This window comes from Tupaia chinensis, unplaced genomic scaffold (genome assembly GCF_000334495.1).
Source record: "Tupaia chinensis unplaced genomic scaffold, TupChi_1.0 Scaffold000563_1, whole genome shotgun sequence".
NCBI classification, from domain to species: Eukaryota; Metazoa; Chordata; class Mammalia; order Scandentia; family Tupaiidae; genus Tupaia; species Tupaia belangeri.
In genome coordinates, this window is record NW_006160076.1 from 2,506,144 (window position 1) to 2,533,916 (window position 27,773).

Sequence of the window (27,773 nt, forward strand, 5' to 3'; positions counted from 1 at the left end):
ATTAAGGGGAAAAATATAAGCAAATACAAAAAAAAAAAAAAAACAACTGAAGAAAGGTAGGTTCTAATTCTTAGAAATACTGCTAGAAGTTGAACCTCAGGTGAGTAGGACAGAAGTATGACGTTTAAAGGGAAGAGAAAGCTTGATTTCAAGATAGGAGAAGGATACATAGGAGGTAGATTTCAAAATTGGTTTTGGCTACACAGAAAGGCCGTGGCTTTAGGTAGTACACTTTAAGGCCAGATGAGGGAGCCTAAAATCATGAAGCTAGGAAAGAGACACGTGTTTGCTGCAACCCCTGACATGTAAGTCTCCTCCTCAGTAACCCCGGATAATGATCATGAGTAACAGAAAAGGATTCAGTTTAATCCCATAGAAATGTGCTGAACAAAGAAATCATATCATCACAATATGACCACAAGGCAGATGAAAACTGTACACTATGTCATAAAACGAAAGAAATTAATAATATTCATATAGGACATAATAGTAGGAAAACTCAATATGTTAATAAGCAAAATTGAAAAAAGAATATTTCTAGAGGTCTGTAAAGAATTAGGAAAACAATCATTTTGGAACTGAAGTTAAATTAGAAGGCATATAGACAATCCAGAAAGTACAGCCAAATAAAAGAGGATATATAAAATAAGAAAGAATTGAGAGTAAATTGCAAATAGGAAAAGTATAATTAAGATTATGGAGTCCCTGAAGAGCATGAGGCAAAACCAGTATTTAAGACTACTATCAACAAACTCCCACATATTGCTGGTGAGAATGTAAAATGATTCAACTACTGTGGAAAACAGTTTGATGGCTCCTCAGAAAGTTTAATCAGTTGAACAACTTGTTTCTGTGAGTCAGATTCTTTAATTGGTTATAGACTTTGCTGGCAACTGTTCTGCCCAGACTTGGCTGCTGAGTTTGCAATGTGTAGTTCAGCATAATTTTATCATTTACTGATTTGTGGGCCACACATAATAACATCAAGCCCCTGTATCACCTCTTACCATGCATACCCAAACATTCTGTTCTGCTGGAACATAATGTACAGCATGATGAAAAAAAATATGAGAGGAGTTTGTCTTGATGTGTTGAACTCATGTTTGAATTAGTGTGCATAATCAATTTGGAGATAATATTTCAATTCTCTTTTCGGATACTGCATGTATCCGAACAATTTCCTGCTAACTAATATATTTCCTTTTATCACATATGCTATTTTGACTTTTTGTTTGATTTGTTTTAATACAAATATCCAGGGACAAATTTTTCAACTGAGTACATCTGAGAGACAAATTGTTCAGTTGATCTAAAAAGTTAACATAGAATTTCCATGTGACTCAGCAGTTCTACTCCTAGATATAATCAGAAGAACTGAAAACATAAACATGTGTATACATGTTCATAGCACTGTTGTTCATGATAGTCAGAAGCCCATCAGTGATTGTACCGTGTCCATCAACAGTTGAATGGTTAACCAAGTTGTGGTATATAATGTAGTAGAGTCATATGAAGGAATGAAGTATGATATAATATATGAACCCCTAAAACATACTAAGTGAAAGAAGACAGACACAAAAGATTATTTATTGTTTGCTTTAATTATATGAAGTATCTGGAATAGGTAAAGCTGTAAGGACAAAATGCAAAATGGTGGTTGCCAAATCTGAGAGATGGCAAGGGTAGGGATGATTGCTTAATGAGTACAAGGGCTTTCTTTTGGCCTGATGAACTTGATGTTTTGAGATACAGATGGTGGTTGCAAATCTTGTGAATGTAATAAATGCTACTGAATTATTTGCTTTAAAATAGTTAATTAAATGTTATGTGAATTTCAACTCAGTAAAAATAAAATTACCTTGGGACTAGCAGATGGTGTAATGATTCTGTTGCTGGACTCCCACGTAGTCGACCATGGTTTCAGTCCTGGACTTGGCAGCTTGAGACTTAGGCCAGGCGCAGGCGTGTGCCCAAAGTCCCGGGAGGAGGAGGGATTGTGGCGTGGCCATTCCCCAGGGGAGATGATTTCTCATTTTCTGTCTCTCTGTCTCTCTCAGTCTCTGGTGAGCACAAGCACCCTATAGCAAAAAAATCTCTCTACCAAAAAAAAAAAACTTACCAATTTACTCTAAAACATGAACAAACAAAAGTTGTTAACAAAATGTTCCTGAAATAACCCAAGATTGAATCTGTACATTGAAAGATTGATTCTGCACACAACCTAGAATAATGCCAAAATATGTTTTAGTTTAAATACTCAGCTTTAAAAATAAAGCCAAGAAATTTGCAAATCCAGGCTAATGATTAAGTCACTTATAAAAGATTGGAATAAGACTTCTCAATAGCTGTGTTTCATATCAGAAGCCAGTGAAGCAACATATTTTAAGTATTCTAGTAAACCAAAGATGTTGTACTGAGTCAAATCAATTTCAAATAAGACTATTAATAGTCATGAACATGTCAGATCTCAGGGAAAATATTGTTATGAGACCTTTCTGAGAAATCTAGACTACACGAGGAGCTGAAATCATGCTAGCATGTTCTGGTGCTAATCACAGATGATATCTGAAACTGGGCGTTTGTAAAAACAAAGGCTTATTTGGCTCATGGTATAGAGGTTTGAGATCCAGGGGTCCTCTGTAGTGAGTACAGTTCTTATGGTTTTGTTACAGCTTGGTGGCTGGTAGAAAATGGTCTGTGTTCCATGAATCTCTTTCTCATTCCTTTTTCTCTTTTTCTTTTTAGATTTTTGTAATAGTGTATGTGCAGTTGCCAGAGAGAGTTGGAGACAGAGAGAGGGATCAGGCTCCCGACTCTGACTTTGCTGACTCCCCTAGCTACATGCCTTTCCTCATGATCACCCCCTTACAAGGCAGACCCCATGACAGGCCATAGTCTTTTTGTTTTATTCTTGTAGAGGTTTTTGCCTTACATGTGCTTGCCAGAGAGAGAGAGAGAGACAGTGAAAGGGAAAGAGAAACATCATTCCCTGAGGGGATTGTCTGGGTACAGGAATACCCATACTGCAATTGCCTCTGCATTCTCTTCTCAGGATTTTGAGCAAGCACACACATACGCCTGACATTTTCTAAGCCAGTGTGTCTGGGACTTGAACCATGTAGTCTGCCATTTGGGATCTAGCACCTTGAACAAGGACTTGAACCATGTAGGACCCCGCCATGTGGGATCCACGACACCACCTACTGACTCTCATTTCTTCTTATAAACCCAGCAGGAGTCAGTTATGGAGGCTTCACCCTGGTAACCTCAATCCTAATCTCTTCCCAGAAACCGTACCTTTAGAACCCATAATTGGATAAGATTTTCCCCTTCTTAATCTTGTTTTAGTGACTCAACATATGAATTTTGAGGAGACATTCAAACTGAAATAGTGGCTTTGGTAAAAGGACGAGTAATAAGCATAGAATATATTTAATGATGAAACTAAGACTTTTAGAATTAATGATAAAATAATATATGCTATATGCTCTACAGTATAGATGTATTGGAACTCTCAGAATAGGAGAAAGAAGTATTGAAAGTTTATTTTTTAAAATTAATTTTTAAATTTTATTCATTCATTCATTTATTTTAATTTGATCAGAGAGAGAGAGAGTGTGAGAAAGCAACACACCAGGTCTGGGACTTTAAGCATGAACTTGAACCATGGTCAGCCACTTTGGAGTGTCCTGCACTTTAACCACCACGCCCCCTGTTTATAAACCCAGCAGGAGTCAGCTATGGGGGCTTCACCCTGGTAACCTTAATCCTAATCTCTTCCCAAAAACCCTACCTCTACCATGCCCCAAAAGTTTATAAGCTTGGTAATTACTCATTGTTATTAGCTGGGACTAGGAAAATAATACTTATATTAAGTGTTGGAGAAGAGTGAGGAAAGGGAGACGATGTTACTAATTTTACAACTTCTCGAAGAAGGGATGATCTATTAAATACAAACTTAAAAGGAATTTAAGGTATTATGTAGTGGCTGTCATTAAAAAAAAGATACAAAGCTTCCAGCATAGTAAGGTGTATTTTTAAAGAGAGCAGAGAAGACTTTACATTTCTGTGTGCTCATACAAACATAACATAAAAATACAGCAAAAGATTAAAAACTAAAGAAAAAAAATTAAACCAAATAATTGCAAATCAAAGCAGGGGTTGGGGCCAGCCAGGTAATATGGTGGTTAAGGTGACTGGATCCCATATGGTTGACTATGATTTGTCTTCGAGTCCCAAACCTGGCAGTCTGAAAAACATGCTGGGTATATATGGATAGTATGTGCCAAAAATCCTGAGAGGAGAGTAGAAGGAAAAGGATTCTGATGTGGTCATCCCCCTGGTGGGGGATTTCTCTCTCTCTCTAGCAAGTGCATCACCCCATAGCAAATTAAAAACAACAGCAACAACAGACAGGGGTTGCAAACTTGATATCAGTTAAAGTAGAATTGTGACCAAAAAGCATTTAATGTGGGGGAGGAAACTATTGACATAGAGCTACATTAAAATTAAGGACTCTGTTCATCAAAAGATATGTTAAATGACATGAAAAAAAGCCACAGAATAGAGAAAGTATTTGTAACTCATACCCAATAAAGGAATTTGTACTCATTGTGTACGCGTATGGACAAAGAGGCAGAACTCTTATAAAAACGATAAGAAAAATATGCACAGCTCTGAAGAAAAACAGGCAAGAGCATTAACATGCACTTCACAAAGAATATTCAAATGGTCAACAAGCATAATGAAAATGAGGGGACCAGTAAAACAGTAGTAAAATGTGTGCTCTGTGTTCTGTGAGGCAGTTGCACAAGGATGGGTTTCCTGTTGAAATCCAGAGACCTCTCTAAGTACCCAGGGCATGCATGCCCATGATCTAGGGCTGTCTGAAGGCTTGGGATGGGTGACAATGTTAAGAATACTCAGGGGGTGCACTAGCTCCCTCTCTCTGTCTCACTCATGAAAGAAAGAAAGAAACTTTAAATGGACCCAGCAGTTGGAATAGTAGTAATGGGCTCTGGACTCTCACATGGCCAACCACAAGTGCCAGACCTGGTAGTGTGAAAATCATGCTAGGTGTGTGTGTGTGTGCATACCCAAAAAGCCCAGGAAGAGAGAGAAGAAGGGATTGTGGCTTGGCCATCCCCCCCTTCCCCGGGGGTGATTTCTCACTTTCCCTCTCACTGCCTTGCTCTGTCTTTCTGGGGAGTGCATACACCCTATGCTGAACCCTTAAAAACTAACTAACTAACTAACTAAAGGGGCTAGTAGGTGGCATAGTGATTGGGGCGCTGGACTCCCATGATGTGACCTACCATGATTTGAGTCCTAGACCTGGCAGCCTGAGGGTCATGCTGGGAATGGGTGCACCTACTGACTCTCATTTCTTCTTATAAACCCAGCAGGAGTCAGTTATGGAGGCTTCACCCTGGTAACCTCAATCCTAATCTCTTCCCAGAAACCGTACCTTTAGAACCCATAATTGGATAAGATTTTCCCCTTCTTAATCTTGTTTTAGTGACTCAACATATGAATTTTGAGGAGACATTCAAACTGAAATAGTGGCTTTGGTAAAAGGACGAGTAATAAGCATAGAATATATTTAATGATGAAACTAAGACTTTTAGAATTAATGATAAAATAATATATGCTATATGCTCTACAGTATAGATGTATTGGAACTCTCAGAATAGGAGAAAGAAGTATTGAAAGTTTATTTTTTAAAATTAATTTTTAAATTTTATTCATTCATTCATTTATTTTAATTTGATCAGAGAGAGAGAGAGTGTGAGAAAGCAACACACCAGGTCTGGGACTTTAAGCATGAACTTGAACCATGGTCAGCCACTTTGGAGTGTCCTGCACTTTAACCACCACGCCCCCTGTTTATAAACCCAGCAGGAGTCAGCTATGGGGGCTTCACCCTGGTAACCTTAATCCTAATCTCTTCCCAAAAACCCTACCTCTACCATGCCCCAAAAGTTTATAAGCTTGGTAATTACTCATTGTTATTAGCTGGGACTAGGAAAATAATACTTATATTAAGTGTTGGAGAAGAGTGAGGAAAGGGAGACGATGTTACTAATTTTACAACTTCTCGAAGAAGGGATGATCTATTAAATACAAACTTAAAAGGAATTTAAGGTATTATGTAGTGGCTGTCATTAAAAAAAAGATACAAAGCTTCCAGCATAGTAAGGTGTATTTTTAAAGAGAGCAGAGAAGACTTTACATTTCTGTGTGCTCATACAAACATAACATAAAAATACAGCAAAAGATTAAAAACTAAAGAAAAAAAATTAAACCAAATAATTGCAAATCAAAGCAGGGGTTGGGGCCAGCCAGGTAATATGGTGGTTAAGGTGACTGGATCCCATATGGTTGACTATGATTTGTCTTCGAGTCCCAAACCTGGCAGTCTGAAAAACATGCTGGGTATATATGGATAGTATGTGCCAAAAATCCTGAGAGGAGAGTAGAAGGAAAAGGATTCTGATGTGGTCATCCCCCTGGTGGGGGATTTCTCTCTCTCTCTAGCAAGTGCATCACCCCATAGCAAATTAAAAACAACAGCAACAACAGACAGGGGTTGCAAACTTGATATCAGTTAAAGTAGAATTGTGACCAAAAAGCATTTAATGTGGGGGAGGAAACTATTGACATAGAGCTACATTAAAATTAAGGACTCTGTTCATCAAAAGATATGTTAAATGACATGAAAAAAAGCCACAGAATAGAGAAAGTATTTGTAACTCATACCCAATAAAGGAATTTGTACTCATTGTGTACGCGTATGGACAAAGAGGCAGAACTCTTATAAAAACGATAAGAAAAATATGCACAGCTCTGAAGAAAAACAGGCAAGAGCATTAACATGCACTTCACAAAGAATATTCAAATGGTCAACAAGCATAATGAAAATGAGGGGACCAGTAAAACAGTAGTAAAATGTGTGCTCTGTGTTCTGTGAGGCAGTTGCACAAGGATGGGTTTCCTGTTGAAATCCAGAGACCTCTCTAAGTACCCAGGGCATGCATGCCCATGATCTAGGGCTGTCTGAAGGCTTGGGATGGGTGACAATGTTAAGAATACTCAGGGGGTGCACTAGCTCCCTCTCTCTGTCTCACTCATGAAAGAAAGAAAGAAACTTTAAATGGACCCAGCAGTTGGAATAGTAGTAATGGGCTCTGGACTCTCACATGGCCAACCACAAGTGCCAGACCTGGTGGTGTGAAAATCATGCTAGGTGTGTGTGTGTGTGCATACCCAAAAAGCCCAGGAAGAGAGAGAAGAAGGGATTGTGGCTTGGCCATCCCCCCCTTCCCCGGGGGTGATTTCTCACTTTCCCTCTCACTGCCTTGCTCTGTCTTTCTGGGGAGTGCATACACCCTATGCTGAACCCTTAAAAACTAACTAACTAACTAACTAAAGGGGCTAGTAGGTGGCATAGTGATTGGGGCGCTGGACTCCCATGATGTGACCTACCATGATTTGAGTCCTAGACCTGGCAGCCTGAGGGTCATGCTGGGAATGGGTGCTTATGTGCACAAAATCCTGGGAAGAGAATGGAGGAGAGGGGATTACATAATGGCCATCCCCCTTTGGGGGAATTTCTTGCTTCTTCTCTCATTGTCTCACTTTCTCTCTCCTCTCTGGGGAGTGCATGCCCTCTGTGGTGGAAACCTAAGAGGGAAAATACCCCCAAAAATGTGAAAAGGTGATGAATCTTATTTGCAATCAAAAAGGTTTAATTAAAACCACAATAAAATGACTCTATTTCTACTGTTGGGTTGTTGGGAATAGTCATGACACATTTTTGCGTAGAGCAATACAACATGACTTTTCCAACAACCAAGTAGAATGGCTAAAATGAAAAACAGTAGCAATGCCAGATGAAGACAGATGGGAAGTTATCATAGTTTTCATACACAGTTCATATGTCAGTTGCTACAACCACTTAAAAACTGTTTTTTTGTTTTTTTTCCTCTACTGAGATTTAAGTATACTGTATACCTGGAGATTTCCCTCCTAGATATATGGTGTGGAGAAATGCATTTAATATGTATTAAAAGGTGGCTTCATAGGGACCAGATGATGGCTGCCTCCTGACCCATGTGGAAAGGTCTTGGGTTTGGATCCAGAGACCTCTCAGGCTATTTCAGAGTGGGGGATGGTAGTGTGGTGTGTCTCTCTTATGGAAGAAATAATGAATAAAATTAAAACAAGTAATACTATCTATGGTGTTAGAAAGTATTACTCTGATGGTTACCTTTGTGGATGAAGTGGAGATAGTGATTACAAGGGGATCACAAGGTGGGTCCAGGATGTCTTATTTTAATTAAAAAAAAAAATACAGGTGGTATTGAGTATAGTTGTTTTTCATAATAACTTACGTACTTCTATGAAGTACATTTATACATGAATAAAAGAGTTATAAAAAAGGAATGTGAAGGTTCTGATACTTAGTGGTCTGCAGGAATTTTAAAAAGCAAGATGCCAAGTAGTATTTATATTATGGACCATTTTGGCTTGGTTTGTAACGTCTCAACTCTCTTACTTCTCAGGCCTTCCCTGACAGTCCTGGACATTATAATCTCCCATAACTCAGTCTTAGCATATTAATTCACATCTGGGGCTCCTAGTCCCATCAATCCAAGTCTCTATTTTAAACTTTTTTCTTTATTTCTAACATTCTGTGGACTGGTTCCTGTTGATTATATCATGGTTGACACAAATGTCAGTGTGTCTAAATTTAGACCCATCTTCTTTCTTTTTACCTCATATGTAAGTAAACTACCAGCCAAATCTTACTATTTCAATCAATGGCTTCATTATTCTCTTTACTTGAAATATTTGAATTATTAAGCCCTAATTTTACATAGGCTGTTCACTGTACAGAACAATACCGTACCTAACTGTTGCTATCCATTTATTTCCAACGTTGTAAAGTCCTTTATTTTCATTTACGAAGTTACCATTTATTTTCAACATTGTGAAGTTCTTTATTTCCATTGCAAAGACATTGTACCATAACTGTCATTTAGAAAGCTGCTGCAAGGTGTTGCTATATCTTCTCCTTCACTGCAAATAAGTTGCTAAAATGTCATTGGAAGAAAATATTTCAAAATTACATAGTCACAGTGCTTTTACAACTCTGAATATACCAAAAATATGTTAATTGTACACTTTAAAAGAGTGACTTTTGTGGCGTTGAAATTATATTACAATATGGGTCATTAAAAATAAAAACACAAATGTCACCGAGAGTATGTAATGATTTCCTGTCAGATTAAGTGACAGTTTTAATTTACCACCCACAGCCATTCATAGTTTCCAGACTTACCTTTCCTAGTCTTACCAGTCTGTCAGTATATAATTCCTCCCAGCAGTCTGATTTCCTCAGAGCCCTTCTAGGTCGTCTGATCTTTTTAAAAACACATTTATATTCTTGGGACCAGCAGTTAGCGTTATGGCTATGTTGCTGGACTACCAGGTAGTCGACCGCGGTTCACGTCCCAGACCCGGTGGCTTAAAACTCACGCCAGGCGTGTGTGCATGCGTGCCCAAGATCCTGAGAGGAGAATGGAGGAGAAGGGATTGCGGCATGACCATCCCCCCTGGGGGGTGATTTCTTGCTTTCTGTCTCTCTGTCTCTCTCTGTCTGTCTGGCGAGAGCACGCGCCCTAAAGCAAAAAAACTCTCCAAAAAAAAAAAATATCCACATTTAAGCAAAAAAACTCTCCAAAAAAAAAAAAATCCACATTGATATTTTAGTAAATGCTTTAGTATATAAGATTGATAATCTTATGAGACTAATGTCAGCTGCCATGGTACAACTCTAACACAAGTGACCCACAAGACTGGAAGCCTTGTGGTCAGTTCCAAGTTCAGATCCCAGGGTCAGCCTGAAGACATGTGGGGCACACAAGTGGGTGCCTAGATCTTGAGAAATTGGAAGTCTAGGGGAGGGGATTACTGTGTGATGAAACCCTGCTGAAGGAGCTACTCCTTCCACCCCAACTCTATTCTGTATGTACTACTATCATAAAAAAAGTAATAATTTTATGAGAATAGTCAAAAACGGATATTTGGGACCAGCAGCTGGTATAATGGTTACATCACTGGACTCCAGCGTAGTCAAACACGGTTCAAGTCCCAGACCTGGCAACTTAAAACTCACACTAGATACGTGTGCATGTGTGCCCAAGATATTGAAAATGGAGGAGCAGGGATTGTGGTGTGGCCATCCTCCCTGGGGTGGGGTGATTTCTCACTTTCTGTCTCTCTATGTCTCTTTGGTGAACTCACACACTCTATAGCAAATATCTCTCTTTTTTTTTTGTGAGAGGTTTTCGCTATAGGGCATGTGCGCTCGCCAGACAGACAGAGAGAGACATGGAGACAGAAAGCGAGAAATCACCCCCCAGAGGGGGTGGTCACGCCGCAATCCCTTCTCCTCCATTCTCCTCTCAGGATCTTGGACACATACGCACATGCGTCCGGCGTGAGTTTTAAGCCACCGGGTCCGGGACGTGAACCGCTGTCGACTATGTGGGAGTCCAGCGACATAGCCATTACGCTAACTGCTGGTTTCCCAAATATCTCTCTTTAAAAAAAAAAAGGGACATTATCTCTGTTTGAAAATTGAGGAAATGAATGGAGACAACATTTTATTCAGAGGCACAGGGCTATGATTGGGGTTCATTTCAGGGTAACAATGTTTGTTGAGCATCTTTTATGTACTAAACACTAGTTGTTGCAGTTGGGATATGTAAAGATGTAGTCCAGGTCTCTAGTCAGTGTACTCATAGAATTTATCCAAGATGCTTCTGATTTAATCACTGCCTTTTTGCTCTTGTTAATCTTTTTCCATCTCCAGATTTTGTTACTGCTTCAATTTTGTTTGTTGTAGTTTTCCTTCAAAGTCTTCTTAACTCATTTTTCAATATGAATCTTTTTCTTATTAACCTTTTTTAAGCTTTCCCTTACTTTGAATTCCTTGGAACAGGGCCAGTTCTGTATACAAGGGGGCTTCAAAGGTTTGTAGAGAATTAAAATTAAAGTATAGGTTTATTTTGGTATCAAAAACTTTTTAGCATTGTAGAAATCTTTATTTTCATTTCCAATTTTTTAAAAATATTGAAATATTTGCTGCTTTTTACAGTACTTATTTTCCATGACCTTTTTTTGAGATCCCTCATATACTATAACTTACCACATTCTTGTTTGTATAGCTCACACAAACAAGAATGTGCCAAGTTATAGGTATGTGAGTTATAGGTTCCCCCACATATTTACCACATAGTTGATATGAAAGCATCTAGAGGGCATAAATAGCCATAATTTATAAAGTATTATCTACAACTTTTCTAATTGTGATTGTGCAAAATGAGTAACTTCAGATTGAGCGAGTAGGTGGTCTTGACTTGTTCTGCTACACTGTAAATGGGCTTATTGAATAAGTCTCAGCAAGCTGACACCTTACCTCTTTTTTTAGAGAGAGTTTTTGTGATAGGGCGCTTGTGCTTGCCAGAGAGACAGATAGAAAGCAAGAAATCACCCTCCAGGGAGGATGGCCATGTTGCAGTCCATCCTCTTGGGATTTTGGGCACACATGCACACACATCTAGCATAAGGTTTAAGCTGCCAGGTCCAGAACTTGAACTGTGATCGATTACATGGGAGTCTAGTAACATAACCATTATGCCATTTGCTGGTCCTGATACCGTAGCTCTTAAAATAACTTTACTAGGTAGTGGTGAGGCTGTTTTGGGCTGATATTCTGTGGGTTGAACACAAACCCTACTTATTGGCCTTTCTCTAATATAGCATTAATGCTAGTGAGCCAGCAAAACCGTATTATCTCTATAGAATTATTAAACCATTCCATACTTGTATATTAAGCTTCAAAGGTAAAGGTAAAGCAGTATAAAGGCTTCTCAAAGTAAGCAAGAAAATGCAAGTATTGGATTGTCAGGAAAGTCATGACACATTTTTCTATGTTTTTCTGTGCAAAAATGGCGTCATGACTTTCCCAATGACCCAATAGCATTCTGTTATTAAAAGATGCTGTTTGTAGTAAGTTCTCTTGCCACTTAGATATCTCACTTGGACTGTTGGTTTTATGTCAGTGTAGGTGACTGTCTATATCACAGTCTGATAATTGTCTTCCTGCTCATGTGTACATTTTAAAGGCAGTCTCTTGTCATTCTTAAAGAATAATGATTAGAGTGAAAATAAAGAAAATTAAGCATACTTCTTGTTTTTTATTATTGTTTTTTAAGGCACAGTTGGTGGATCTGAAATCTGAACTGACAGAGACTCAAGCAGAGAAAGTTGTATTGGAGAAAGAAGTACATGATCAACTTTTACAGTTGCACTCTATTCAGCTTCAGCTTCATGCTAAAACTGGTCAAAGTGTTGACTCCGGCACCATTAAGGCAAAATTGGTAAGTAGTTTAGAGAGCAACATATGCTTACCCTCTAAATACCTTACAGGTATTTTAAAGATTGTAGAGGACAATTTATAATAGGGTCTTTTAACTATAATATGTGATATGTGTTTGGGCCAGTTGGTGGTGTGTTTAATGTGACTGGATCCCACATGGCCAGCTCAGTGACTCCAGTCTTAGACCTGTTGGCTTGAAAAACGCGCTGGGTATGTGTGTGTGCCCAAAATTGAGGTCACACTGAGAATGTATGCATGTGTGCTCAGAATCCTGGGAGGAGAAGGGATTATGACATGGTCATCTCCCCTAGGGGTACTTTCTCACTTTCCCTGTCTTTTTCTCTCTCTCTGGATAGTGCACACATCTATTACAAATTAAAAATAATAATAGTAAAAATAATAAAGCATTATGTGCTCATTATGGGAAATACAGAAAACAGAAGAAATTAAAAGTTTATGATTGAGCCAGTCCATGCCCTGGGGGTTAAGATGGCTAGATTCTGTATGGCAGTTAGAGCCTGAACCTGGCATCTTGAGAAACATGCCAGGCATGTGTTCTCGTGTGCCCAAAATTTGAAAAGAGGTAGAGATGGAAGAGAGAAGATTGTGGCATGACCATTCCCCACTAAGGGTGCTTTCTCACTTTACTTCTCTCTCTTTGTTTCCCCAGCAAGCACACATGCCTTCTGACAAATAAAAGTAAATAAAGTTTATGATCATCATGGTCATCTACAATCTCATCATCTAGAGGTAGCGAGTGATAATAATCAACTGGCAGGATAAAAGTTTTTCTATTTAAAAACATGCAGATAGGGGCCAGCAGGTGGCATGTTGGTTAAGGTGTTGGATTTCCACATGGCTAACTGTGGTTCAAGTCCTGGACCCAGAGGCTTGAAAATGTCAACAAATTTAAAAAATAATTAATTAAAATTAATTAAAAACAATATGTCTAAACATATTTAAATGATAATTGTGATTGTAACATGTCAATAGTATTTTACCGTATTGTGTTATTTAATATTACGTTCAGCTACATATAAGATCTCAGGCAACATTGAGATTGTTCTTGAATAGAAGTTATTTTTCTCTCAAAAGAAGCAGTCTCGAGCTGATATGTAAACTCCACAGATATTAAGGATTCAGGTTTCTCCTATAATTGTGCTCTGCCACTTTTACCTCATAATTTTTGTCATCAGAATTTCTTCATGTCTGTATTTCAGGCAGCAAGAAGGAAGAATCTAAGAAAAGGGTAAAAAAAAGTGCTTCTCAACTGTGTTGGCCTTCTTTAAAAACCTTATATAAAATTCTTTTCAGTAATTTCTGCTAGTATCTCATTGGCATCCCTAGCTTCATGTCCGTCTTACAGTTAGTCATGGGGTCACCTCCTATAAAGTTGGAGTTTTATAATAAGGAGTTAGGAGGAAGTGAAATTGGGTCCCAACTAGTAGCACTTTTTTTTATTCAGTTAATTTTATTTGATTGGTTAATTATTTTCTAATAGTGATACATTAGAATTTACTTAAATGGGCCCAGCCCTTGTGGCTTAGTGATTAAAGTGGCTGAGCACGATTCAAATCCCAACCCCAGTGGCTTGAGGAGCACACTGGGTGCATGTGTGTGAATAACTCAAATCCTGATGGGATGGGGAAATTAAGAAGGGATTGCTGTGTAACCAGACCCCACTGCAAGATTCTTTCTCTCTCTCTAGCAAATGGATGTGCCCTTTGGCGATTTAAAAAAAGAATTTTGTTAAATAAATATTTATATTCTAAAGTCCTCTTAAATTCTGAGTCTCAGTAAGCCTTTTATTTAACTGAAATAGAAGTCAGACCACAACTGCTTATTTGAGATATTTGATATTAATATCAAAAAGCATTCTGTATTTTCACTAGGATGAATATATCTAGAATTTTTGTATTAGATTTGAAACCAGGTACTACAATAGAAAGAATACCAAACCAACCAGTCATATTAGCAAATTTTGATAAAACAAAAATGTTTATCTAAAACTTTACAGTTACTATTGTTATTTTTAATGAATGTTATCCAAATTCTAGTCAACATTAGGGAATTTTTCTTGTAAACATTTTATCACTAAATAAATTCATTTTTTTGATGTTTTTCTAATAATAAAACTTTTTTCTTGTATCTTAAGTCTGTCCCCTCTGTGGAAGAGCTGGTAAGTATGTTGTTTCTGTTTTGCTCTAGTGTGTCATGCTGAAGTGTTCTTAGTCTTTTATTTACATATTACATGTTGTCATTATTTGAAGATAGTATTAATGGGAATTTTTTTTAATATCCCAATTGTTTTATTTATAATTCTAGAATCAGGCAATACTTCATTCCATAAATAGAGTTCCCTATGGCATTTTTTTTTCTTTAATGTTCATATCTGAACATACCTGAAAAGTTCAGTGAGTAGCTTCTTTTTTTCTCACTGCATGATAAAGATTTTTTTTGTTTGTGATTTATAGCTATTACTTTCAGAGTCCGTCAGTTTGTGACAACTCCTGAATGTTGTGATTTGCTCAAACTTCTGTTTCAAAAGAGCAGTTGATTTCTGATTGAGGGCATCGATGATGTGTTAAGTAGGCCTAGTTTTTAACCCCCTAGAGTTTTTATTTGATTTATTTCCAGAGAAAGAATGTGCATGTTAGTTTCTTCTTCATCTACTGCATGTGCTACTATTTTTCAGCAGTCTTGAGAGTAATTGTGTGGCTTTTGAAACAGCTGAATATTGAAATGTGCTATCAGAAATTATTTTAGAAAATAACAATCCACAGATTTTAAATATTTTTTCTTATACTCAAACTTTATCAGGATCCTATTTGTCTTATGCCTTTACTGCTTCTGAAGGTATACTCTTCGGATATTTAATTATAAAATGAATATCTTGGTTGTTACCAAATAACAAACAGGTTAAGTAAGAACAATTTTTTTTCTTTAAATATAGAAGTGATTAACTTCAGTTTCCTTAATCCTATTCTCTCTTAATTTCAGAGCTGAGAATTTGTCAGATTTGTTGAGGGCTTGAATTATTATATTAAACAAAAGTGGTAGCTTAATATGCTTCTTAGATTTTGTTAATATGGTGTTTATAGCTCATTAAAATATTGAAAGTAGATCACTGTTAACATAATCTTGGTCTTCTAGGAATATTTTTTGAAACAACACCCTCAGCAAATGCCATTAAAAAGATTTTTGTTGATGGTATCTAAACTGTGGCTTCTTTTAGAACTGATGCCTGGTCTCTTAGGAATGTGTTTGAGAACAACCACCAGAATAATTATTTTTTATTTTAGTTGCGTTTCTTAAGTGCTTTTTAGAATGAAAATTATACATTCAGTTATTCATTCCTGTCCATGATGATAACATAAGCTTAGAGAAAACTCTTACTGTCCTCAATGTCAGGGTGCCCTATGGCATTCTATTATCTAGAAGTAATTTCAAGACATTGTGGGTCAAGCTGACCAGATCCAAACCTTTATGTCTCATTTTAGAGAAAAGAAATAGTGATTTTTATATATTTTTGTTGTTAGTATTATAGACTGTGTGCTTTTGTGTATTTTAAAGAACATGGATTACTGCAAAAGAGTCTTAAAAGTATTTTCATTTAATTATTTTTTTAAATTACAATAGGAAAGAGAACTTGAGGCAAACAAAAAAGAAAAAATGAAAGAAGCTCAACTTGAAGCTGAAGTGAAATTACTGAGAAAAGAAAATGAGGCCCTTCGTAGACATCTAGCTGTTCTCCAGGCTGAAGTTTATGGTGCAAGACTGGCAGCTAAGTACTTGGATAAGGAGCTGGCAGGAAGGTGTGTAGAAGATGGCAGTGCGTCTCGTACTCTTGGGTGACAAGCTAGGTAGTCAATGAGATTCACTCTTACCTCTTGTAAATGAAATAGTAATCTTTACCCTTAGAATTACTTTACAATTGGTTAGAACTCGTTGTTAAATTAATATTGACGGCACTGTATCTTACAGCTTTATTTATCCATGCTAAGTCAATAAAGTTTACATATACACATCCACACAGACCCACATGTACATGCGAACACTGATGGTGACTTGCTGTGAAATGCCAACAGCTCTGTAGAGTGGCACATTTTAGCTATTTCTTGCCTTGAAACCATAATAGATTATGTTCACACATACAGCAAAACTTCCATAAGGAATTCTTTCTATGGTTGCTGAAACCTAATCTTTCTTATCTCTCAAAAAACATTTTGGAATTCAGTTAATGGCTGGTTTTATCATAATAATATACAGTATTCCATTTGCATTAATTTTGTTAAGTAAATTATTCACAAACTTTGGGAAGAACTGTTAGTATTAAATCATTTCATGCTCATTGTTTTAATGTCACATTAAGAACTAATCGTAAACAGAGAATTTATGTCATCTTGAAATGAAAATTTCCTAATAGCTTTTTACATTTGAAATAGTGGTTTTATAAAAAGAAACTAGCATTAGAGGAAATGTTTTTGTATAGTTAATCTTACTGAAAATAATATTTGATTGTATCTGAGTTTTGGTTAGTTACCTTGATCGCATGCAAGATATAAAACCCATGTCAATTGACATTAAATTCGTAAATTATTTTTTAAATGTATTTGAATTATTAAAGGAGTTCTCACTCATTCTTTATTAAAAAAGAATTGTTATTTTTACTGGTTTTCCCTGGAAAGATACCTGTCCTTTTCACAGTTTTCTGTCTTTATACATGAGGTTCAGGTAGTTTCTGAGTATGTTTTATTACTAATTAAGATTTATGCAAAAGCTACTTATGCTTAAGTTATTCTAATGAATTCTATCATAAGCACATTGAAACATTAACTAAATGAATGCTTTTTCTCAATACAAAGAGTCCAACAGATACAATTATTAGGAAGAGATATGAAGGGGCCTGCTCATGATAAGCTTTGGAACCAATTAGAAGCTGAAATACATTTGCATCGTCACAAAACTGTGATCAGAGCCTGTCGAGGACGTAATGACTTGAAACGACCAATGCAAGCTCCACCAGGCCACGTATGTCCTATTTGCTTTGCTGCTGCTTCCCTTGCAGTTCCTTCCTTCTCTCATTAATTATGTTCTTCCCATTCCTTCTTTTATTCTAATAGTATTTGAAATCTTTGCTTAAAAAGTGAAACATAGGATTCAGCTTATTCAGTATAGATATATATATTTAAATTTTCAACAACCTGTAGAAATTTTGCTGGCACTTACAGGCTTATCAGTGTCCTTACCAGTATTTCTGCAGTGAACCATTGCTAGCAAACATATTGCTAATACTTTGGATATATTTAAAATTTTTCTTGAATCTTGATTGGACATGCTTAAATTTATTTTGAATTTTTTGTTTTTTTGTTTTTATATTAGAGAGTACATATGTGCATGTGGAAGAGAAAGAAAGAAAATGCATCCTTGAAAGGATCTTGTCATTCTTTCTCCCGCTCTCCAGGTCTGCCGAGTCCTGGGTACATATGCATACATGTGGCCATGCTGTGCATTTTCAGGCCAGCCTAAGGATCTGAGTTCATGATTGCCCCTAGATATATTTTTAATTGTTTATTTATTTATCCACTCATTTATTTTAATTTGACCAGAGAGAGACACAGATAGAGAGAGAGGGAAAAGGGAGAAAGCAAGCCACCAGGTCTAGGACTCGAACCGTGGTCGGCCATGTGAGAGTGTCCAGTGCCTTAACTACCATGCCACCTGCTGGCCCTGCCCCTAAATTTGTCTTCAGCTTAGCTGAAAGTGTGTAATCCTACTGATAAATTGCAAATATTATGACATAGTTTTTTAGAAAAATGTTTGGTATCTTAAACCAAATGTAGCTTCTGAACTAATAGTTACACCTGTTTGGTCTTGGATTAAGATAGAATTTGAGATCGGTATCTCATCGTCTGCTTCTGTGGCTACCATTGTATCTAGGTAAATCTTTATTAAATTTCATTACGACAGCTGTTTGATAATACAGACCTTAACATATGAAACTTTGTCTAACTTATAGCCAGTGGCTCACATTTCTTAGTACCAAATAAAGTCTGGCTTTAAATAGTGAAATAATCCATTGCCTCTGCAGAGGTTATTTTAAGAATTGATAAGCACAGAGAGTTGGTGGAAAAGAGTGGGGTTACAGTGAGCACATACACCACTGGTGGTCCCCACTGACTTCTGGGTCCAGTAGATTTGGGAACCCATGCTATACAATTTGTTAAAGAAATCAGTTAAAATGCATGTAGATCTTTAAGGTATTTTTCAGAGAACATAGATAGTTAACTCACTTTTTATTTCTTAAAGATATTTGTTCATCAGAAGAGAGGTTAGAGGAAGTCAGAGTAGCTTGTGTTAGACCTGTCTGAGTTATGAAAGTATGCTTATGAAAGTGGTAAAATAATGAGGCTGGAGTTTTGGAAACCAGTCAGATAACAAAGCTATTTTATGCTACATAAAGGATCTTGAACTTTAAACTGCTAATTATGGGACTTTAAGTAAAAGTAAAAATTTACATTAATAAAATTCACATTTTTTTGACAGTTCCTTTGGTATAGTGAAGAGAATATATTAAAAGAAGATAAAATTGGAGTCAGGGAGATACATTAAGAAGATATGGTAATCCAAGAACAAAGTGATAAGGGTATGGGAAAAAAGCATTTGAGGGATACAGGCTTAAGAGAATTACAATCAGGAGGAGTTGATTGGAGAGTGACTGTTTTGGGTTAAGTAGATGAATGAGAGAGCAGAGTCTGTGTTTCTTGATTTGAAAATTCATTGATAAAGAAAGAGGAAAAGAAAGCTTTGGGGGACAATAGGATGAGATTCGTTTTAGGCATGTATCATTGGCGGTGTCAGTGGGGTATCTGAGATACATTTAGGTAGATATATGACTCTGGAATTCAAGAGAGCAGTCTGAATTGAAGATTAGGGGAGTCACCCATTATAATTGAAACTATGAAATTGATTAAGTCAACCAGAGAAACTATATGGAAACTTAACAGAGTGAGGGAAGGAAATGGACTAAACATTATTAATTGGATTTAGCAGTTAGCAGTGACCATAGAGAAGAAAATTCCAGTGGTGCGGATAGGGGCAAAACCCAATTATAATGATCAGAGTACTGAATCTGGGAGGCAAGGAAACAGAAATGGTTAAAGGATGAAATTTCTGTGAAGGTTAAGGAAAGGGCGAGGAGGTCAGTTGGTGAGGAAAATAGTGGAGGATTTTGTTTTATTTTGTGTTTGTACATTGTCAGTATTTTAAATATGAAAAAACATGGGATTTGTTTATCTGCTTAGGCTGAAAGGTGTTTGGTAGAAAGAGGAAGGGTACAGGTACCCGAGAAAGAATTGTTAATGAAATAAGATGCTATATCTAAGAAGTCCAGAGCACCAAAGAATGAAAACTAATGAATGATCCAGTCAGAAATTTGCTTTTCAATTCTATAAATCAGTTAAAATGCATGTAGATCTTTAAAGTATTTTTCAGAGGAGATAGTTTATTACTATCTCCTCTGAAAGATGTTTGGTCATCATTCAGTCCCAGGCAGTAATTTATTTTGTAATGTCCCAAAATTTTAAAAGATGTGTCAGTATTTTTAAAAAATTTATTGTCATCATAATCTTGTTTATATTACATTGAATCACATATAACTTTACAGTGTATTACATTGCTTTTTCAAAAGGGAACGCCATGCATGTCAGTCAATACAGAGACATTAATCTCCCCACTTCATCATTCAGTATCTTTTCATTGTTTTTCCAGACAATTATTATTATTATTCCAATTATTTTTTAACCAATCATTATTTCTCATTTTGCTTATAAAAAGACTTTACCCATCATGAAATACTTCTCGGACCAATCCAGTTGAGACGTGTCAGTATTTTAAAAAATTATTTACAAAAGTGTGAGAAAATTGTCTATAAATTTTGCCATGATAACTGAATAACTGTTTTTACTTTTCCATTTTATTTCTTTCTTAATATAATACTGTGTATCTATACCAGGAAATTAATGAGAATTTCTGAAAGCAAATTATATAGCATGGGATTACTCTATTTGGTATATTATATATGTGATACTAATTTTTCTTCTTTTTTTCCTCCAATAAGGATCAAGATTCCTTAAAGAAAAGCCAAGGTGTTGGTCCAATTAGGAAAGTTCTCCTCCTTAAGGAAGATCATGAAGGCCTTGGCATTTCAATTACAGTAAGAAGTAGTGCTTCCAGTTTTTTTTCAATAGTTTTCTAATATAATCATGCTCTTTTGGACATCATTGGGGAACAAAGTATTCTGGATATATTTTCTTTCTTTTTTTATTGCCAAGAAGTATGTGTGCTTGCCAGAGAGAGAGAGATCCCCAATGGAGTGTGATCCTATCAGATTGTGGAATAAATATACAAATGTACCGGGCATGTTTTTGAAGCCTCTAGGGCTGAGATTCAGACCATAGTAGCCAGGTGGAATCTGGTTCCCTTTGTGTAGCATTTAACTGCTGACTATGTGGTCGGCCCTTTTTTTTTTTTTTTAATATATATTTCTAAGTAACTAAATTCCTCCCACAGGTACCAACATTAATGTGTAAAACATTTTTAATTGTATGTAAATCTTCCTAACAACTCTTAAGCCTACTGTTAGTAAGCATAGGTTAATATTTTCATTATTACTCAGGTCATCATTCTATACCAGATATGGTGATCAGTCTTTAGAATAAAGCCTTCGAGAATAGATAGGGCTGTTTTCTTTTATGTTGAGTGGCTCCAGATTGTATTGTTCTTCTCTTTAGGGTATGTGCTATCTTTCTCTTACTTCTTAGCTATCAGAATTCACTGGCTGTTAGGCCCAAAACTTTTACTTACTTGTTTGTTTATTTAAGAGGTTTTTGCCTTAGGACATGTGGGCTCACTGGGCAGAGAGAGAGAGACAGACAGATAGTGAGAGGGAAAGTGAGAAATCACCCTCCAGGGGAGTTGGTCATGCTGCAGTCTCTTCTCCTGGGACCTTGGGTACTCAGTTTTGAAGAGGTCTGGGACTTGAACCGTGGTCAGTCATGTGGGAGTCCAGAGTCATAACCATTGTGCCATCTGCTGGCTCCTATATATACTTTTTAAATTTAATGTTTTTATAAATGGTTGTCATGGATAACATCTATTAGAGCAATCTGTAATAAAGTACATGTGTTTGGAGTAATCTCACTGCTTCACTGAATAAGGTGGATTTATTCTAAATGATTTTAATTTGGTAGTACAAGGTGCTGCATAAGTTCATTTTGTTTTCAGGTATTGCTTAATGTAGAAATATTTCTTATAATAAAAATTTAATCTGTATTTAATAAATCCCCACCTTGGGCCAGTAGGTGGCACGGTGGTTAAGGCGGTTGGTTCCCACGTAACTGAGCAGTTCAAGTCCTGGACCTAGTGGCTTGAAAAACACACCAGGCACACATGTCCATACATACCAGAATCCATTCTTCCAAGAGAATGGAAGAAAAGATTGCAGTGCGGCCATCCCACTGGGGGGGATTTCTCACTTTCTCTGTCTCTAGCAATGACATGTGCCCTATGGCAAAATTTAAAAAAAAAAAAAGAAGAAGGTAAAGGAAAAAAAAAAATCAACCTTTTTTAATACACTGACTTCGAAAAGTATAGTTTAGTAGGCGAAATAAGACATGCACACATACACAAACACATGTACATACATAAAGATGATATAAACTAGAAAATGATAGGTACCAAATACTGTATGTATGTATGTATTTATTTATTTTTTGGAGAGATTTTCACTGTAAGGCGCGTGCGCTCGCCAGACAGACAGAGAGAGACATAGAGACAGAAAGCGAGAAATCACCCCCCAAGGGGGATGGTCACGCCGGAATCCCTTCTCCTCCATTCTCCTCTCGGGATCTTGGGCACGCACGCACACGCGCCCGGCGTGAGTTTTAAGCCACCGGGTCCGGGACACGAACCACGGTCGACTACGTGGGAGTCCAGCAACATAGCCATTACGCTAACTGCTGGTTCCCTGTATGTATTTATTTTTAAGAAAGATTTTTGCTATAGGACACGTGCACCTGCCAGAGAGACAGAAAGCAAGAAATCAGTCCCTAGGGGTGGTCACTCCACAATCCCTTCTCCTCCATTCTCCTCTCAGGATTGTGGGCATGCATGCACATATGCCCAGCGTGAGTTTTAAGCTGCCAGGTCTGGAACTTGACCTGTAGTCGACTATGTGGAAGTCCAGTGATGTGACTGCTACGCCACTGCTGTCCTCCAAATATTGTTTCTTCAATTCTGTATTGCCTTTTTTTTTTTCTTCATATTTTAACATCTCTGAATTTGAGATTCATCTTACAATCTAGTTTTTTTTTTTTTTGCGATACGTAAAATAATAAGCTTTCTCAGAGCAACTTAGATTTGATAAAAAATATAGTGTTATGGAATTGTAGTATATAAATATCTCTATTTATGTTTAAGAGTTTTTAGCCACTGTGGTTTTTAGATATTTTTCTTATTCTTTTTTTTTTCTTAAATTTTTTTTCCTTTAGTCAAGATAAGAGTATGTATTCATGAGAATGAGAAAGAGAGATGAGTACTCTCCACAGGGTCTGGTCATGCTTTGATCCCCTCCTGCAGTCCTTTACCCATTGGATTGTGGGCACTCATGTATGTGCTCAAAGTGTTTTTCAGGCTGACCAGACCAGGGATTCAAACCGCAACCACCATAAGGAATCTGGTGATTCTTAAGCAGCACATTACCACTGTGCCATGTAGGCAGTCCAAATTTTTCTGTTCTGGAATGTTTTAGGAAAGCACATGCTATTATTCATTTTACCTAGACGTATTCTTGATAATCATAATATTTTATTTATCAGTACCTAAGTAGCAAATGAAATTTTACCCAGAATTTTTAGAGATAGCCAGTGTAGAATTATATCTCAGCTGAAAATGCTTATTAAAGCACATTTTTAAGAAAAGGGTCCTATCTTTGTAGTTCATGGCTAACTTTACAATGAGTAAACTAATTTACTGCCCTTTTTTGTTGTTAGGGTGGGAAAGAGCATGGTGTTCCAATCCTCATCTCTGAGATCCATCCAGGACAGCCAGCCGACAGATGTGGAGGACTTCACGTTGGGGATGCCATTTTGGCAGTGAATGGTGTTAACCTAAGGGACACAAAGCATAAAGAAGCTGTAACTATTCTTTCCCAACAGGTGAATTCCCTTTATGTAATTAAAGTTGAATCTGTTATTTGGTTCTTTTTGAAATACTGAATAGTTTATACTTCCTTACCAAGTTTCTCAAGTGGTAAAGTACTTATAGACAGACATTTGTTTCCTTTAATTTGGGGACTTTTATAGATCACATGCAGCCAGACTTACGGATAAAGGATCATTTTGTTTACTCTGTTCTATAGTACATAACTGAGTAAGTTACTCAAGTTCTCTGTGCTGCAGTGTTCCCCTCTGTGCTGTAGGGATTGAAATAGAACTGAAAGGATTAGGTAGTTGATCCATGTAAAGTAAAACAAGATCTGGCACTTATAAAGCAATATCATTAATGAGTGAAACACTATACAAGTATAAGGTATTACAGAAAAGACAGCGTAGAAGTAGATTGATTGATTTTTGTTCATAGAATGTTACTAATTCATCAGAAAAGTCATGACATTTTTTGCATAGGAAAACAGAAAAATACATCATGAATTTTCTGATGACCCAACTGAACTGACAGGGTCCTTAGAAATCATCTAGCCCAACTCACTTAAATGAGAAAACTAAGGTTCTTAGAAGTTAAAGGATCTGCTCAAGGTTGCAGAACAAATAAGTTAACAGAATTGTAATTCATATCCAGTAGCCATATTTATTATTGAGTGTACTTAAAATATTTGTTTTCTTTCTTTCTTTCTTTCTTTCTTTCTTTCTTTCTTTTTTTTGTTTCTTTTTTCTTCTTTTTTTTTTTTTTTTTAGAGATTTTTGTTATAAATATGTGCACTTGCCAGAGAGACAAAGAAAGGCAAAGAGACAGAAAGTGAAAAATCACCCCCTTGGGGGGGATGGCACTCTGCAATCCCTTTTCCTCCATTCTCCTCTTGGGATTTTGGGCATGTACACATATGTGCCCAGTATGAGTTTTAAGCCGCTGGGTCTGGAGCTTGAACAGGGGTCGACTATGTGAGATCCCAGCGACATAACCATTACACCACCTGCTGGTCCCGTTTTGTTTTCTTTCTTTCCTCGGGGAATAGGACTGAGGGAAAAAGAGAGGCATTGTTAGCACATTGCAGTGTTTCTTGGATCCTCAGTATAGAGTTGGCAGTATAGAATTGAATCAGAGTTGAAAGTGAATCAATAGTTTATTGGTTCAACTTTATGTGATGCACAGCGGTCATAAATCTCCTGTACAACATCACTACTAAGTAATTGCATTAAAAGGAGGAGTTGTTGATGACCAAGCAGTCCATTTTATTGTTGTACAGTGGTGATTTTTAGAAAGCTCCTCCTTATAGTAAGCCTGAAATCTGTGTCTCTCTTACAGCTACCCACAGATTTAATTCTGTGGTCTAGAACTTTACTGAAGACCAGTATGTTAGTCATCTGTGTCCCAAAATGGGATTTTTAAAGTATTATCTGAAAAGGGAGATCTAACTAGCCTCTAAGTTGATGTTTTCTCCGCTAACTTGGCTGACATCTAATAGCAGAAGAGTGGGATGAATGGCAGCTATGGTGAAGGAGCTACAAACAGGCAGTCATCATTTCAAGGAAACACTAAGCACGTTGAAATTCTGAGGCACAACCTGAAACTGCTGAGAAAGAAGAGCTTCACAGAGACTAACTTAGTGGATAACAGTAAAAAATGGCATGTGTTCTTTTGAACAAAGGCAGGGCATAATTTTCAGAGAGTTGCAAACACCAGACTTATGTGTAATGAGTGTAGTCTTTATTAAGGACAGTTATAGCTTGGAATTTTTTAACGTGAAATGATCTACAACTTTTTAGTTGGATATAAAATGTTATTAAAGAATGACAGTCCAAATATTACACATTTAGACTGACATAGTCGAAAGAGCAAGGACTTTGAAATCAACATGCTATTTCCCTGTATATTTATTTATTTTATTGGGAAAGTTATTACCTCTCTCTGAGACTCACTTAGGTTTCTTACTCGTGTAAGAGACTACTTATAGGGCTATTATGAGGATCGAAGGCTATAATTTTGCACAATAAATGTTAGTGATTTCTATTAGCAGTTTACAATATGTTAACACTGTATTTGATACTCAGTGGAAGTTTAAAAAAAGTTCAAGACTCGGAACCAGCAGTTAGCGTAATGGCTATGTTGCTGGACTCCCATGTAGTCAACTGCGGTTCGCATCCTGGACCCAGTGGCTTAAAACTCATGCCAGGCGTGTGTGCGTGTGTGCCCAAGATCCTGAGAGGCGAATGGAGGAGAAGGGATTGCCATGTGGCCATCCCCCCTGGGGGTTGATTTCTTGCTTTCTGTCTCTTTGTCTCTGTCTAGCGAGTGCACACGCCCTATAGCAAAAAGCTCTCCAAAAAAAGAAAAAAAAAGTTCAAGACTGTTCAGTAAGAAACAAGAAATCATGTGTAGGGGTTTCTTGGTTTCGTTAAGGAAAAATGTGTGTGATCCCCTTATATGCAAATGTATTTAATAATGTGTTATTTAGGTGCATTTGCTGAATTGCTTTGCAAAGTGCAAAATGAATTTTTATTAATATCATTATTTTTTTTACTGCCAGACAGTATGTACAGTTGCCTGAGAGAACTGCAGGGAATGAGAAAGCACCCCCAGGAGAATGGCCTGCCACAGTCCCTTCTCCTCACTCTCCTCTTGGGATTTTGGGTACACTGCCTGCCGTGTTTTTCAGGCCAGGTCTGAAACTTGAACTACATTATCGCCGTGTAGGATTCAGCCACTTTACCGCCACAGTAACCATCTGGCCCAGCCCTGTTTGTTTTCCAGCTGCCAGGGCCAAGATCCATTTCAATCTGGTTCCTCATACATAGTGCTTAACTGCTGTGCTATAGAGCCAGGCCCAAAATGACTTTCAAAGTAAACACTTGTTCCAAAATTCTGTAAATTTTTAAGTTAAGTATCCTTTTTAAGAATTTAGAACTATTAGCAAAAATATTGTGGTTGGTAGAAAAGGCTACTATAAATTAAAAGGAAATTTCTTGGAGAGAAGATTCACAGGGTTTGTCTAGACATCATGACCTTTCCAGACCTCCTCTCCCTACCTCTTGAGAGTCTAGGATTTCATTATTTGTTTTCTCTGGAAAGGAGCTATACCTGAAGTCTCCACACCTAAGCCTTTCTCCAAAAAATTGGATATCCTTTTGTGTTATAATTGCAATAACTCAACTTCTTTATTTCCATTTTATATTTTAGAGAGGAGAAATTGAATTTGAAGTAGTTTATGTGGCTCCTGAAGTAGATTCTGATGATGAAAATGTAGAATATGAAGATGAGAGTGGACATCGTTACCGTTTATACCTTGATGAGTTAGATGGAGGTGGCAACCCTGGTGCTAGTTGCAAAGATGCAAGTGGGGAAATCAAAGTGTTACAAGGTAAAAACCACTCTAACAATTATAAAAATTATAGAATCATGCTCATTATTTGTAAATGTTTAAAACATAAGCTCAGATGTTCTTCAGTAGCTGTTTTAATGATAGAGAAACCAACGGGATGACTCACTCTTACTTGCTTATAGTTTTATTGTGTACTGGTAACTATGCCAAAATTTTATCTATGGATATGTTTTAGATTCATCTTGGACTATTAAGACAAGTACATTGCCAGTTACTGAATTAAAAATGATCCTTTAAAAATAAATACAATTCAAGTGTTCTAGACTCTGAATAAAAGGCCAACATGTATTGTAAATATATCTTAATATGATCTCTCTGTCTTAATGCAAACCTTTATCTCATAATACAGTGAATTATAGGCTAAGAATGAGTAAGTGATTATCTTGCTCTTATGATTAGAATCAGAATATGTGATTTTGAGGATCTGATTTAGTTCCTTTGCTATCATTTACATACATGGTAAGGAAAAAATTCTAGATTCTAGAACTGAATTTTAGATAGAGCAGTGGTTCCTTGTTTTTTTTTTTTTTTTTTTTTTTTTTTTGTTGTTTTTTTTTTGGGGGGGTGTTTTTTTGTGTTATAATTGCAATAACTCAACTTCTTTATTTCCATTTTATATTTTAGAGAGGAGAAATTGAATTTGAAGTAGTTTATGTGGCTCCTGAAGTAGATTCTGATGATGAAAATGTAGAATATGAAGATGAGAGTGGA

The 27,773-nt window shown here is 36.8% G+C and overlaps 1 protein-coding gene across 2 annotated transcripts in view; it reads left to right on the plus strand.

The window, feature by feature from the left end:
• GOPC (golgi associated PDZ and coiled-coil motif containing) overlaps positions 1 to 27,773 on the plus strand; it is a 54,108-nt gene that overhangs the window by 19,660 nt on the left and 6,675 nt on the right. The window contains exons 2-8 of one of the 2 annotated variants that reach the window (XM_006157866.3): positions 12,285 to 12,449; positions 14,604 to 14,627; positions 16,088 to 16,263; positions 17,314 to 17,479; positions 20,568 to 20,663; positions 23,500 to 23,664; positions 26,861 to 27,041. In XM_006157866.3, coding sequence (XP_006157928.1) covers positions 12,285 to 12,449; positions 14,604 to 14,627; positions 16,088 to 16,263; positions 17,314 to 17,479; positions 20,568 to 20,663; positions 23,500 to 23,664; positions 26,861 to 27,041 — 973 coding nt within the window. The remainder of the gene's footprint in view (positions 1 to 12,284; positions 12,450 to 14,603; positions 14,628 to 16,087; positions 16,264 to 17,313; positions 17,480 to 20,567; positions 20,664 to 23,499; positions 23,665 to 26,860; positions 27,042 to 27,773) is intronic. The other variant, XM_006157867.3, reaches the window with a different exon arrangement.